This window comes from Pelobates fuscus, chromosome 1 (genome assembly GCF_036172605.1).
Source record: "Pelobates fuscus isolate aPelFus1 chromosome 1, aPelFus1.pri, whole genome shotgun sequence".
In the NCBI taxonomy this organism is placed as follows: domain Eukaryota; kingdom Metazoa; phylum Chordata; class Amphibia; order Anura; family Pelobatidae; genus Pelobates; species Pelobates fuscus.
Window position 1 is genome coordinate 131,544,590 of NC_086317.1, and position 15,977 is coordinate 131,560,566.

The 15,977-nt window shown below is 41.4% G+C and overlaps 1 protein-coding gene across 1 annotated transcript in view; it reads left to right on the forward strand.

Moving 5' to 3' along the window:
- The window catches only part of LOC134588933 (transcription factor ETV6-like), a 33,603-nt gene extending 18,370 nt beyond the window's left edge, over positions 1-15,233 (forward strand). The window contains exons 3-6 of the mRNA XM_063444302.1: positions 3,361-3,525; positions 4,329-4,454; positions 7,207-7,377; positions 14,576-15,233. Of these exons, the coding sequence (XP_063300372.1) occupies positions 3,361-3,525; positions 4,329-4,454; positions 7,207-7,377; positions 14,576-14,583 (470 nt within the window). The 3' untranslated portion in view covers positions 14,584-15,233. The remainder of the gene's footprint in view (positions 1-3,360; positions 3,526-4,328; positions 4,455-7,206; positions 7,378-14,575) is intronic.
- The last annotated feature ends 744 nt before the right edge of the window (positions 15,234-15,977 follow it).

Here is a 15,977-nt window from a genome sequence, read left to right on the forward strand (position 1 = left end):
CCTATATGAGACTGCTTGGTGATCGTAGATGTGGGTTTTGAGTGGCTGATTTAGCCTGATGGTGTGGGCTGGACAGGGCGTTTGTAGCGGGTGTGCTCCCCTGAGAACTGGGTTTAGTCCTGGGAGTTCTTGTGCTAGTACGTCGTGTGGGCTAGGTCCGTGTAGGTCTCTCGGTCATTGTGTACCCTTCCGCCCTAGTTGACATATTGGGCGGTCCGGGTTAGAGGGGATTGGGGAGGGGGTGTGTGTGTCCTGTGCGCCGTGTGTGTGAGTCATCATGTGGGCCCCTTAACGTGGGGATAGCGGGGGGGGGGGGGGGAGTGCTGCATTAGGTGCATTAGGTGTGGGCCTATTCTTGGGTATACCGTCTGTGTAGTTCCCTATGGTCGGTGCTATTCGTTCTGGTGTGGGATATTCCATCTCTGTGGTGTGTCGGTGGCCTGTGGGTGTCCTGTTTGTCGTATGTTGGGTACATGTTAAACTGGGTCAACAGATAAACAGGTTTTTAAAACATATTTATATAACAGGTATGAGTTAGCATGTTACGAGTCAGGTCCCTGCGTTTCGGTCTCCGGCCGGGACGAACGGCCTGATGTTCGAAATGTCCCATGAGTGCTCGGGATGGCGTCTCTGCTCCTCTGGGGGCCTGTTCACCAGTTCAAGTGAGGACAGGAACTGTGGTGCCTCCTCTGGTGCCGTAGCTCTGTAGGTTTTGTCCTCCACTGTCACTGTTAGGGCCCTTGGGGCAGTCCAGCGGTATGCTATGCCTTCTTCTTGGAGCCTCTTCGTGATGGGTCTCATGGCTTGCCGCCATTGAAGTGTGGAGCGGGTAAGATCCTGGTAGAAGGTCAGGCTGTGTGTTTCAAAGTGGAGAGGTGTTTTGTCCCGCAGTGCCTGTTGGAGTCTTCGTTTGTCAGCGTACGCGTGGAAGCGAAGTATGATGTCTCTCGAGGAGGCTGTGGGTGCCCTGGGTGATTTCGCTATGCGGTATACACCGTCTAGCTCTATTGTTTTAGCCATTTTTGCTGGCAACACGGAGGCTATTAGGCGTCTAATAAGGTGGGGCAACTCCTCTGACGCTATTGTGTCTGGAACCCCCCGGATTTTCAGGTTTTTCTCTCGGCCTTTATCCTCGAAGGAATCCAGTCTGAGGATCGTGTTGCTGTGGGCAGCTTGCAGCTTTTGTGTTGTCTCCTCCAGGGCTAATAGGCCTCGTTTGAGGTCGGTTACATCCTCCTCTGTTACCCGGACTCGTTCTGTGACTGCTTGTACTTCTTCTTTCACTAGGGCGATGTCTGCATCAAATAGTTTTTTAATGCGATCGTAGAGGTCTGAGATATCCTGCTTGGTCGAGGGATCGGAGGATTGCGTGTGCGCTGGTTCCCCTGGCAGCGACCGGAGGGAGCCGCTAGACCTACTGGGGGGTCGGCCATTTTCGTCCTCTGATGGGTTTGTGGTGTGCTCTTCGTCCGCCCGTTCTGCGGGTGTCTGTTTTGTCGGGCCGGAGAGCATTTCGCCGATATCCCTCCCCTTTTGCGGGCCCGTTTGTGTTTTGGGCTTCGTGCGGCCCATCGATGCTGTAGGCGAGTCGGCTTCAGACGGAGGTGAGTGCCAGGCCCAGTTTGCAAAGGCCTCGGCGTATTCCGCGGCCTTCCTCAGGTCTTGAGGCCTGGGCGTTTTCCGGAGCTTGCGGGCTGATTTGGCCTTCGAGTCGTATGTGAAGGGCATGAGTGGGTTCATTGTGTGCTTATGCACCTAGTTCACCTTTCACCGGTTGTCGATGGGGCCTGAGTCGATTGATTTTGGGTAGATTAGCCAGTTTTGGGCCCGGAGCTCTGAGAGATGGCGTCTGCTCCGTCCTGGTGCTTGGCCCCGCCCCCCTACCCCCAAACTTAACCCTATCCCAACCACTAACCCTACCCTAACCCTACGCCAACCCCTAATCCGAAGCAGTTCCGAAAATCAACACTTCGCCACTTTGGACATTCAGAAGCATTTGAATGTCCAAATTTCCGACATTCATCCTAATTTGCATCCGGAACGAAACAAATTGCACATGTCTAGTAGAAATTGATTAACTGTCCAGGTGCTTGTGGCTCAGGACCCTTTAAAACAGAATTGTTTCAATCAGAGTTTTAGCTCAATATTTCAGGAGCTCAGTAAAATCACGTCCGGCCATCTTGGAAGTCAGGCCCTGAACCCCTTCTCCCCATATTAGGTTTTAAACCTCTCTATGCTTATCTATTGAATGTCTAAATCTAGCAAATTTGCAACTTATTTACTGCCCACCCACTAGAATGGAATGGAGCCTGTAAAATCCCAGGGTGGATCTAATGTAGGGTACACGGGGGAGGGGGTGTCTTGTGCCTCCAGCCCCCACTTATGTGCACCCATTGGTGTTGGCCCCAATTAGAAAAGTAATAATAGTAATAATAATAATAATGCAGGAAATTTTTCATGAATTCAAATTGAATATAAAATGCTACGCAACAGTAGACAACTTGGATAAAGTCAGCTATGTAAATATGAAAAACACTTTGAATTCCCAACATTTCACAATTTAGTGAAAGCTCCTGTTGAACTTGCATATAAGTGTTCTTTAGTACAAGCATAACTTAATTTAGAGCTGTACTGTTCCTTTAAATATGTGTAAAGAATTAGGGCCAAGGAGTGTAACTTTTTCCTAGAACATGCTTTGTAATAATTTCCTTTTAATGGTGAAATCATTGTGAAACAAAAACCAAAAGGAAAAAAAACGTTAAGAACTCTTCCCTGCACGTCTTACAAGGTTATTTACTAAAGTGAGATTTCAAGGAATAAATGAATTTCAAATTTTAGATCAAAATAGCCGAACTGAAAAAATTCTCTAATTCAGCTATGCTTTTAGTTCGGCTTCTCTGACCTTAAATTTGAAATTCACTTTGAATTCTCTCACTTTATGGATCAACCCTGTTAATTAACATTTCTGGTAAGAGCAATTCTGGAGGAAAGATTTACACATGTATCAATCACCATGAAACCAAAGGAATGTTACTGCGGATTTCTCTACTTTTAGAATTAGCTTCAGGTGTGTTCTTTGTACATAATTACTCATATGTCTACATATGATGTCATTTCTTTCTTATTGTGTATCTTGGAAAAGAACCAACAAGAGGAAGGATAAGGAAAGTGGGAATCATAGAACACGGATCGAAATTCATAAGTTTGAAATCTGCTTACAAAACCCTCATCACCTTCACCTACGAACGGAGTGGCAGTAGTTTAGCAAGAAGATGATAGAATGCTCAAATTTTGCTTATTTCTTTCTTAAATTATTCATTTTATGTACAGAGTCAGTTTTTCCTTTTGTCTATCATTCAGGAATTCATCCATTTTTGTGGAGTAAAGAGGATGTCATCCATTGGCTAAGATGGGCCGAGGAAGAATATTCATTGCGGAGGACTGATGACAGCAAGTTTGTAATGAATGGAAGGGGCCTCTGCATTCTTACAAAGAGTGATTTTAAGAACCGGTCTCCAAGTTCAGGTTGGACATAGAATAGCAATTTTTATTTGCAATGTTCAAGGGACACTGTAGTGGTTATGGTGCCAGGGTGCCTTAATGTCAGAATATTGTAAGTAGTCAAACTATTTTAGAATGGTTATACTAATTAGCTCGGGTGCATCGGGAACTGCTTAAATAGAGAAGTAGTATTTTTTATTTAGTTATATTTATTTAGTTGTAGACATTTCATATTTTCTATTATGGCAATGTATGTTGTGATATGTCTTATAATCAGGCATGTGGAGGTTATAGCAAAAACTTTGCTTGTCAAACTAAACAAGCAAGGTTTTTGCTATAACCTCCACTTCCCAATATTTTATTGGGAGGATGCAGAGGGATCGGTTAGTCTCGTTAGTTTCAAACTGTGGTACAATATATACATTCTGTCTGTTGGGATTTCACAAAAGGCACACTAGTAAGCAGCAATTACCGTGGCTCTGTGCCATGGATTTGAGAACAATATTATCTAAAATATATCAGCATTCCAGTTAATCTTACAGCACTTTCACTTTTTATTACTTATGTCAAATCACTGAACTCACTCGTACGTCAATACTGATCTTGATACAAATATTTACACTGCGTTCTTGAAGTCCATATATGTATTATGTTCTCATGCCATATCTTTGTGTGTTTTTGTTAGATACACAGACTTGCCAATGTTGTAGTTTTTACCCCAGAACAACAGAATTATCCCAAACGTGTATTTGTGTGTATTTTAAATGCACTTCTCATGTCTTGTAGAAGAAATAAATATGGGTGTTATAGTTTTGTTTTCATTGTAGGGGATGTTTTGTATGAATTATTATCATGCATCAAAACACACAGAAAATCACTGTTAAGTCACCCATTCTTCAGGCATTCAATGAGACAAATGCACCAAGAGAAAATAAATGTGTGCATTAATAGCAGTAAGTATTAAAATTCACGTGAGCACCATGCAAGTTTAAGATCATGCTAAAGTCTATATTTGTGACCTCTTAAGTTAGTAATGGAAGATTACCTGTTAAGGACCGAAATGTTGATCTTCAGTGGAATAATACATTTACAAATATTTGTAAGACCTCCTTCTGTGGATTATACATTGGGATGGAGATAGCACATTTGGCAAACACAAACTGAAGCACTGAGTGTGTGCCCTGTGGAGTTATATATGTATATACATCCTACACATTGCTTTGATTGGAAATTCATTTCACATGCTATGTTCTGCTAGCCACAATGTATGGAAGCACGAGTGTCTAGTGAAATAGTAGTCTCTTAAACAATTACATATCGTATATATCTAAATTATTTTTTAAAAACAGCACATATCTTACACAGGTGATACACAACAGGGCGATTCTCTAATTTGAATATTTTAAACAGAAATTATCTTTAAAAACCAAATATATAATTATTTACAATTGAAGAGTTTATTACTGAAATATATATATTTTTGTCACTCTCACACAATCTAAGCTACTTATGAAATGCTACACTTTAATACATGGATGTTTCCCTTTTAAAAACAGTCCAATATGCTTAAATGGGAAATTGAAGGTGTCCGGGCTCTCACAGCTCAGGAATAGGTCAAAGCAATCAGTGCCTATTACAACCACGTAGAGGCCCACCAAAATCTGGTATACCCAAAGTACCTTCCTCTGGAGAGGGTCCATAAGATATTCCCCTCGACATCGCCACTATGTTGGAGGTGTCAATCTACGCAACATGATGCACATATGGTGGAGCTGTGCAACACTTCAGCCATTCTGGTCATGGGTGTTTAGTGTTATTTGCTTCCTGTGCTCTACACACCATTCTAACTCCTTGGAGGTTTCTCCTCGTCTACAGATGGACAAAACTATAGCTTTCTCGGATAGGGTATCAGCAACCAAATTTTATTAACAACTAGATATATTGCCTCCAACTGGAAAAGCTCAAAGCTCTCCAAGAGTTATTGGAGAATATACAAGCCAATTATACATATGAAGAGTTGGCAGTAGTTACCCTTAGACAATGGGGTCTTTTTGACCTTCTTATATAAAACACACAACATTACACACCTGGAGGGGTGGGAGAACTTTCATTCTAGCACCCCACATTTTAAGTTAACATATGCTTTGGTCCCTAATGCCTGAGATGTGGGTTCCTGTGTCCAGTATGAATCATGTCCTTGCTAAAGGAGTTGTCAACTGTATAACATTGGATGTAATATCTCCCCTGTCAGCCGGGCACGATGGGCAGCGTGATGGGGCCCCCATGCCTGTGGGGTCCCCGGGCTACTGCACAGCATACCCATGCGGGAAGACGGCCCTGACAGACACACACACACTTATTGACAGACACACACATACTCACTGACAGACAGACACACACACACTCACTGACAGACACACTTACTTTCAGACACACACACGCACTCACAAATTAATTTTATTCCTTGCTGCTCCTATCTTTAGGAGTCCTCTGGGTTCTTTCCCTGGGGTCCAGTGGCTTTCATGATTTTCCTGCTCTTCTCTGCTCCCTCGCACTGTTTAGTGATGCGGGGCCGGAATGACGTCATATTCCGGCTCCCGGCATCACCAGAGAGGGCGCGCGAGTGAGCAGGAAGATCATCAGCACAGTCAGCGCTCCCTCGCCACCTCCTGCCTCCTTCCTCACCTGGCCGATGTATTGTTGCAGAGTAGGCACCTGCCATTGGGGACATGCAGGTGCCTACTCTGACTTGCTATGGTGCGTCTTTAGGTGACCACCTGGCCAATATCTGGGCTCCCTGTGGCAGGCCATCAGCCTGCTCCGCGTGGCACCAGAAGGCCCTGCAGCAGTAATTTTTCAAATGATTTAGGGCGGTCTGGGGTGCAATTGCCTCCCTGCCCCCTGGCCCAGCCTGCACCTGCAAATATGCAGCATCACTCTGCTGGCAAAAAGACCTGGACACTGTTTATGTAAAGGTTCCGTTTCAGGACTGGGGCTTGCATGGCGTGTTTTTGGGGGTCCATTACTACTCCTGTAGCCATTGTGTGAGACTTGTGTAATCTCCCTACTCTTACCCAATAGGGGCATAGGATGACTATTAATCTTGAGTGTCCTTTTGATCGGCCTATTTAGGTGTTTTTGTGATTTTAAATCTCCCCTTGGGCCTCTACATCATTGCAAACCCGAGTTGACTAACCTCCCTGTGGTTTACATATTTGTCTATTCAAAGCCTTAGATTTGAGCTACATTCATTTTATTTCCATTACGCTAATGTTTTAATGCCGCTCGTTTTCTTTTATTACTTTGCATATAATCGCCTTATTTTGCAACTTGTGAAATAACTACCAAACTACTATGCATATCTAGTGCAGTTCTATGTCTGGTATTCTCTAGTTAGATGAGCAGATGCAAAATTGTGCAGTAATCTCGACATGTGCTTTTATATTTCTACCGTTTATATGGTTATGATAAAATGTGTTTACCTGTCAGTGTTGTTATCAACGAACTACAAAAAAAAAAAAAAAAACTGTGAAAAAGCTGAAATAGTTCTAACAAGAAAAAAGTGACTCCCTTGATCAAAATCCAATATTGAGAGATAAGAACCCAAGATAATCTAGCCAAAATATCCAATATTTTATAACATTACATTGATGTCCATTAAGATCATATTAAAATCACTACTGAATGAGTATATACCTCCCTCAGGCGCAGCAACAAGTCATACGAGCGATATAACTACAATGTTATCATCAATCAGTGATATAAATCACTATCAAGATGGACCTCTTAACCTATCAAACAGAGTAAGCAAAGACCAGGATGAAGAAATTGTATGCTACATGGAAAATGTGAATCAATACAATGGCTCAAAACCAGGTAAACCATGGGATTGAAGGAGATATAGTCAATAAACAGGTTATTGTTATTTCTGGAGAGTACTATGTACCCTACTGCGTAAAACCACACCTTGAACTTTCTATAAAAATAATATAAATGCTAAAGGTAAAAGTTTTATTAAAATTCAAGATACCCAACTAGAGATGCCAGCTGGTCGAATTCCACTAGATAGTGACAAGATTGATCTATAACATTACAGAACATCAGCTGGCCAATAGCACTTTATTCATGTTTTTATTATACCCAGTTCATGCTGGCTAGAACCCACAACAGTCAACCTCTAGCTGTAACAATAACATAGAGCACAAACAAAGACACAGATCACCATAACCTGCAGGCTGCTGCTATAATATGGTGAGTGGCAGATAAAACTAGGTTAACTAAGTATTTCCCCTAACAGTTTTGTTGGCAGAACAATTATTGTCTCTCTACAAGCAGGACACGTACAACTAACCTGTATGTTCAGTCAAATCTGATTATTTAGGCACTAAACATCTTCTGCTGTATGAGGATCCCAAATGGACAAAACTGTTCTAAAGGGACACTTCACTGCTCAAATACAAAATAAATAAAAATCACTGTTCAATAAATATATGCCAAATGTAAACTTGCCTGCATTTAACTATGTATTTTTTCATTGGGGGTATACATAAAAACAGACTTCCTAATGCAGCTCAATGAGAAGGCAGGTGCTCTGGGCAATTGCTGTCTCTTGAGTTTAGCTTCACTGAGCTAACAAAACCAGGAAGTAGCATTACCTGTTGTCTGCTTGAAAGCCAAGGGAGTGTAACCTGGTTAATTTCTAAAAGTGCCAGTTTCTACTGAAATATGCACATTTAGCAAAATGAAAAAAGGATGACACACTTTTCACACATAACGCTTTTCAGCAAACTTAAGTGCTTTAGGGGTCTGGAGTGTCCCTTTACATTAAAGGGACACTATAGTCACTGTGACAAACTTCCCTCTCCAAGTGAGTTTGCCACGAGCTCCTGGAGGAGCCTGCTTGCCAGCCTCCTGCCCACGGACTATGGGCCCTGCAGTGAAACCTGTAAAAGACTACCAAACTTAACCGACTGTTAGCACTGATTTCCCTGGAACTGTTTTGGGCCTAGGACCATGTGCACATTCGGTCAAAACTATGACTTCCAGGAAATTCCTGAACCCCTGAACAGATCTGCGTAATTTTTGGATATGTATCTTTTATGGGGTTTTATGTGGTTTTAAGGTACTTTTTGGGGTTTCATAAAATTGTATGTTTTTCTGTGCTTGGAGATAATTGGGTTAGATGTACAGTTCCTGGTTCAATTATCTCCCAAGCACAGAGGAGGGATTCTATTGTTTGTGTATGGGAGTGTCTCACTCTATGACTCTGTTTTTATTGGTTTATTCACTTTGTGTCCCTGTGCCCAACAAGGTCCACCTGGGTGTCAGCCTTGTTGGGAAACTTGCATAAAAGGCCAGTGTGCCTCCATTAAAATCCTATTCCAGCTTAAACTCCAAAACTGTGTGTCGTCCTGTTATTGGAGGGAAAGAAGATTTCCTCATGTGTATTTTATTCCAGCTTGCAGGGGATTCAACGGGGAAAGTCCTTGTAAGGACTAGAGCTAATTCCCCATTCAGCTCCAGGAAGGAGCGGTTCCAGGGCCCCAGTCATGCCACGGCGACTGTGGTCAAAAGTGCTGGGGTTTGTCGCTGTTCCAGCTAGGAAGCGGTCCTTGGCGGAGGTACCCAGCCGGGGTACATGGAGTTCTGCTACAGTCAGGGCCCGGCCTTAGGCCTTTAGGCGCCCTGTGCGAAACATCTTCGCAGTGTTCCCCCTCCCCTGTCATCCATGTATAGTGTGTGTATAGAAGTTGAAACGGCTACCCTAGTAATGAGAGGGTATCAGCCGTTGGAGACATCCTTTTTCCCGGCAAGCTGCTGTGCAGTAGTGGAGTTGCTTATTCCCATCCACGAGATCCCAGAGAAGAGTCAGGTAAAGCTGTTAAAATAGCAAGGTGATTATGCAGCAAATCCCCTTCCAAGAACGAGACGAGGCTACGTTTTGAAGGGTCAAGAAGAACTTATAATTAACACAACAACCAATAAAACATAAGGTACATTCCACACATCTCCTCCCCTCAGATAAGCTTGTAACCCAATTAACAGAAACACATTTTTCCCCAAGTTCTGGATGTACCCACATACCTAGATAGCCCTATTCTGGGGGACCAACATATAAAAAAAATCAGCCCATTCGGTTCAGTGGTTCGGGAGATATGGGACTTTAAAGTTTTGACCGACCGCACAGGCAAAGTAGCCGAAAATAGTTCCATGAATTTTGGCCTTGCGGTCGGTCTTTGTTCGTGTGTTAAAAGTCCCAGAAAGGCTTGCCATCCGTGCAAAACTCGACGTTCGCTAGTATCCCCATAGGCTATTAAGTCTTTCTACCGAACGGCACGGTGTTCGGTAGTTTTGGCACGAAGTTCCGGTGTTATGGAGGTCTCAGCGGTGTTTGCCTACTCGAGTGTCCGATTTTAGTTCCAGACGCTCAACGGCAAAACACCGCTGTTCGGGAGTTAAGATGGCCGCGAACATGTGGAAAAGTCCCGAAATGGCGGGCACCTAGGAACTGAAACAACGCGTTCGTGCGTTTCCCTTTAAAGCTGAATGTGCCGATCAGGGAGGAAAAATAACCACTTAATGAAACAGCAGGGTGGTCCGGTATTCGGTAGCTTGTATTCGTATAGGGAATATGTTAGAAGTCCCGAACTGCTGTATTGTAATATCCACACGAAAACAGGCAAGGATCTTCAATCTGTTTCAGAAGTGTAGTGATTGTATAGGGGATTTCTTCAATTAATAATGACTTAAAAATAAATATTCATTACACACACATACACACACAGAGTTACAGGGAGACAGTTACACACACACACAGTTACAGGCAGACAATTACAAACACACACAGGTACAGATGGACTGTCACGTACATACAGCCACAAATACAGTGTCACAGATATACCGTTACATGCAGACAGCCACACACACACACACACACACAGGCAGACTGCCACACACACACACACACAAGCAGACAGCCACAAACATGCACAGAGGCAAACAGTCACTCTCACACACACAGGCAGACAGTCACACACACACAGGCAGGCAGTCACACACACACACACAGCCAGGCAGTCACACACACACAGCCAGGCAGTCACACACACACAGCCAGACAGTCACACACACACAGCCAGACAGTCACACACACAGGCAGACAGTCACACACACACACACAGGCAGGCACACACACACACACAGGAAGACAGTCACACACAAACACAGGCAGACAGTCACACACAAACACAGGCAGACAGTCACACACAAACACACACACAGGAAGACAGTCACACACACACACAGCCAGACAGTCACACACACAGGCACACACACAGAGGAAGACAGTCACACATACAGGCAGTCACACACACACAGGCAGACAGTCAAACACACACACACACAGGCAGACAGTCAAACACACACACACACACACACAGTTACACACACACAGGAAGATAATCACATATAGTTACCTCTATTCATTATGGAGGTGGAAGTAGTGCAGCTCCTGGCTGTTTGTTGGGGAAGCAGGTACTCCTTCCTGCTTCCCATGCAGCAATTACCTGGTACTTCTAGCTCCGCCCCTGCTGCACGATAAACCCCGCCCCACCCACGCTAAGCCCCGCCTCCGCCACATGCTAAACCCCGCCTCCGCCGCAATGTTTTTTTGTTTTTTTTTAATCCTGGGTGAAGAATAATGAAATCCTCCACCCGGGTAGCCGGCAATGTGTGAGCTGTGTCGGCCACAGGGCGCCCCCTGCTCCATGGCGCCGTGTTCGGCCGCACAGCTCGCAAACCCCTAAGGCCGGCCCTGGCTACAGTCACCAAAACAACTTTTGCTTACCGAACCAGTTTTAGAGTATAGATCATGCCCCTGCAGTTTCACTGCTTCAATCCCGTAGGAAAGCATTGGACTGACTGAGATTGTCAATTCTGATTATCTCAGCCAAGTAGGTGGGCCAAGGGCAGAGCCAAATGCCACTCTGGCCAATCAGATACAGATACACACACTGACACACATGCAGATATATATAAAATCACTGACACACATACATATAGAGACACAGAAATACAAACACTGAAATACATGCAGATACAGACACACTGAATGGGAATGTTTGTGTCTGTTTGTCTGTACATCTGTATGTGTGCATTGGGTATCTGCATGTGGGTCACTACGTGTATCAAACACTGACACACTTACAGATGTAAATGCACACAGATACAAATTTAAATGATTTAAAAAGGGGACTTATGAGTTCAAGGATTACATGCAGTTTGAAAAAGACCCGTGAGGAGGTTGAAACGCGTTAGTACCATTTTCTGCTTATTTATTTCTTCCATCTGGAGTATTGTGCTCCATTTATTCTTAATGAAGCTGAACATTTTTTTGAACAGTTCTGTTCTATCATGTTTCCAAAGTTGGTATAAATATTTATTGTATAACTATTTATTCCTGCATGACAAATTGGTGCATATACACTTATACTTTATTTTTTATTAAGTATATGGTTGGCTATTCTCAGTTTTCTTTTGTTCTAACAAATCATTTTTTTCAGATTTCCTCTATTGAGATTCTTAGTAATAGCTTAACCCTTTAAATAGGAAAAACAATACAGTAACTAATAGGTATAATTTATATTCAATAGAATGCAAATATGTTAACACATTTTTTTCATCTAGGAGGACCCAAACATGACTTACGAAAAGATGTCCCAAGCAATGCAATACTACAAATTTAGTGTCACGAAAAGAGAGTCTGGGCGGATTTTACTATTTAGGTAACCTGTGATAAAGTGTTCTGTATTTTTTTGTCTAAATGCTAAATTCTATTAAGCATTATCAATATACAGTTGTGCTCAAATGTTGTGAAATGTTGGCATTGATTTTGAAAAGATGACTCAACAAGAATATATTTTGCATATATATCATGCAAAAGAAAATGTCTTTTATTGACAGATAGTGATCATATGAAGCCATTTATTATCACATAGTTGTTTGGCTCCTTTTTAAATTCTAATGAAAACAGAAATCACAAAAAATTGCCCTGATCAAAAGTTTGAATGATTGGCCTTGTTACAGATGCACAAGGTGACACACACAGGTTAAAATAGCAATTAAAGGTTAATTTCCCACACCTGTGGTTTTTTAAATTGTAATTGTCTGTGTATAAATAGTCAATGAGTTTGTTTGCGCTCACATGGATGCACTAAGCAGGTTAGATACTGAGCCATGGGGAGCAGAAGAAGTGTCAAAGGACCTGTGTAACAAAGTAATGGAACTTTATAAAGATGGAAAAGGATATAAAAAGATATCCAAAGCCTTGAAAATGCCAGTCAGACTTTTGAACAGGGGCCATTTAATTTTTTTCCTTTGTTGCCACATTTTGTTTCATGATTGTGCCATTTTGTTAAAACATACAGCTGAATATGAACCTCATAAGAAATAAAAGAAATGTGTTTTTTCCTGCTCACTCGTGTTTTCTTTAAAAATATTACCAATTATTCAAGGGTACGCCAACTTTTAAGCACAACTGTAATTATCCAAGGTATACTTGTATCTTTTAATTTAATCTAGCCCTAAAATTCATAGTACACTTCTTTTTATTACTGAAACAGCACAGATTTTAAGGACACAGTAACCGAAAGCTTAAGTAGGCTTACATAGGGGGATTGACATAATGGAGAAATGGCAAAGGTTGGTTGCAGAAACCGCACTCACTCCCAACGGCCACGGGTGCTCTGGAACAGGACCAGCAATCCCTATACGATAAGGCAATAAGAAAAATTCACAGGCACTCCAAATGTGAAAGACACAGGCAGATTTATTGCAACAAAATGCACAGCAACGTTTCGACCTAACAAGAGGTCTTTGTCAAGCTAACACCACATTGTAAATAAAGTGCATATATAGCAAACAGTGCCAGAAAGGAAATCAATCATTCACTTAATTCGTTGACAAAAAAACATGAATTAGTGCAAAATACACAAATACTCTAAAATCCACAAAATATGTCAGAAAGAAAATCACTCAATACATTAAATTCATTAACAAGAGACAATAATTGATGCAAAAATACACAATTATTATAAAATACACAAAAGATGTATTATATACATATAATCATATAACAAGTGTAACAATCACAACATGAGCTTACCCATTTGTGCCATGTAGAGGAGACAGCAAAAGAAATATAAAAGAAGAATATAAGAGAAAAACATATAAGCGAAAAAAATGAAAAAAAGAAGAAAAAGAAAAGAGAAAATAATAAACATTAAACAAGTAAGAACGCCTATCAAAGCGTTCAAATATATCTCATTTCCGAATAATGCGAACGCATATCGGATTCATTGAACGCAAGGAAGTGAACTTCCTTCCTACAGGCAAGCATTGGAAAAAAAATAGTAGCAGTTTGTGTTAAATTAAATGAACGGCTTATCAGAGCATGCATACACGTGCACGAAAGGCACTTAGTCTAATGGCTGAATGTACAAACAGAATATAATTGTATTACAATATAATCAAATACACGAACGGAGAACAGGAGCATGTGAGCAAAGACACGAATAGAACTCAATATAATAACTGGTCATATGTAGAACACTTAATTACATGCACCAAAAAAGAACCTCAGCAATATAGCCATTACATCCACTGGGAAATAACCGAATAATGCTAATTGAAGACAACTAAAAGGTTAATGAAGAAAGCCTATCCGAGTAATGAAAGAAAATAGATAAAGAAAAATAAAAAATATATAAAGAATCAAAAATAAATAATACATAATAAATAATAAAGTTAATAATAATAATAATAATAAATAATAAAAAAATATATATATAAAAAAAATAATAAAAAATATATAAAGAATAAAAAAATATATTCTTGTTAGGTCGAAACATTGCTGTGCATTTTGTTGCACAGGCTGGCGTAAAGGGAAAAGCCGAAATAAAGGTGATCATTATAACTATTGCTAAGTGCAATAATTTTATAAATACCTTGATATTCAATAACTGGAAACATATAGGGATTGACTAATAATAAACCCATGTTTTATCTTTTAATTTAGGTTTCTGAAGTCACCAGGGGAAATATTAGAATTGAAATCAGAAAACTTGCTCCTTCTCGAATCTCAAGATCAGAACGCACCTGACTCTATTGGTGATGGGATTGAAACTCTAAGCCAAGACTTTTAAAGAACTAACCATGTTATGGTTTATATATGAACATGGCTCTTTAAAGCATGAAATATGCAAAGAACAGCTCAAGAGATGATATTTTAAAAATATTTTTATTTACAATATGTACTAAGAGAGAAAAATGTCTCAGGTATCGGGGAAAAATACCTGCCAGATTTGCAGATAGATTTTTACACTAACTGTCATATTAAAATAACAAATTGTATAGGATTTTTTTTTTAAATCTGTGATTTGTGAGAATGGATCCATCTGTTCAATACTATATAACGTCCTTAGAAAACCAACAGAGAGAGGAGTTCACTGGAAACTATTATAGGGCTCATTCCCTTAAGGTTTTCAGAACGCAAGTAGAGCAAACATCATGGCAAGTGCATGATATTGTGTATAGTTGCTGCTGGGAGATACAGAGGAAGTTATGAAATGTACTTATTTTATCCATTATAGAGGTACCGGAATGCAAAATGTAGATGATGAAGAAAGATACATTCGAAAAAAAAAATGAGAATATGGCCAACTTAATGGACCATAACTAAGACTACGTTAACATGGGATGGAAGCATAGGGGTGAGCACTTGAAAGTACTATGTAATTATTTTTAGATTTATTTTATATAAGGTGAATATTTATTAAAGGAACACTCCAAACACTATATCCAATACAGGACTCTGCAGGGCTATGGTGTCAGGACTACTCTGGCAAACTCCTAGTGTAACTTGTCATACTGTTTTAGAATAGTTTAACAACTTAAAGGACCACTCTAGGCACCCAGACCACTTCAGCTTAATGAAGTGGTCTGGGTGCCAGGTCCCTCTAGGATTAACCCTTTTTATTATAAACATAGCAGTTTCAGAGAAACTGCTATGTTTATAATAGGGCTAACTCCAAATCCTCTAGTGGCTGTCTCATTGACAGCCGCTAGAGGCGCTTGCGTGATTCTCACTGTGAAATTCACAGTGAGACCACGCAAGCGTCCATAGGAAAGCATTGTAAATGCTTTCCTATGAGACCGACTGAATGCGTGCGCAGCTCTTGCCGCGCATGCGCATTCAGCCGAAAGGGAGGATCGGAGGAGGAGGCGAGCTCCCCGCCCGGCGCTGGAGAAAGAGGTAAGTTTAACACCTTCCTCACACCAGAGCCCGGCGGGAGGGGGACCCTGAGCGTGGGAGCACCCTCAGGGCACTATAGTGCCAGGAAACCGAGTATGTTTTCCTGGCACTATAGTGGTCCTTTAACAGGGTCTTATCTGATACTCGAACCTGCAGCCCCTATTTT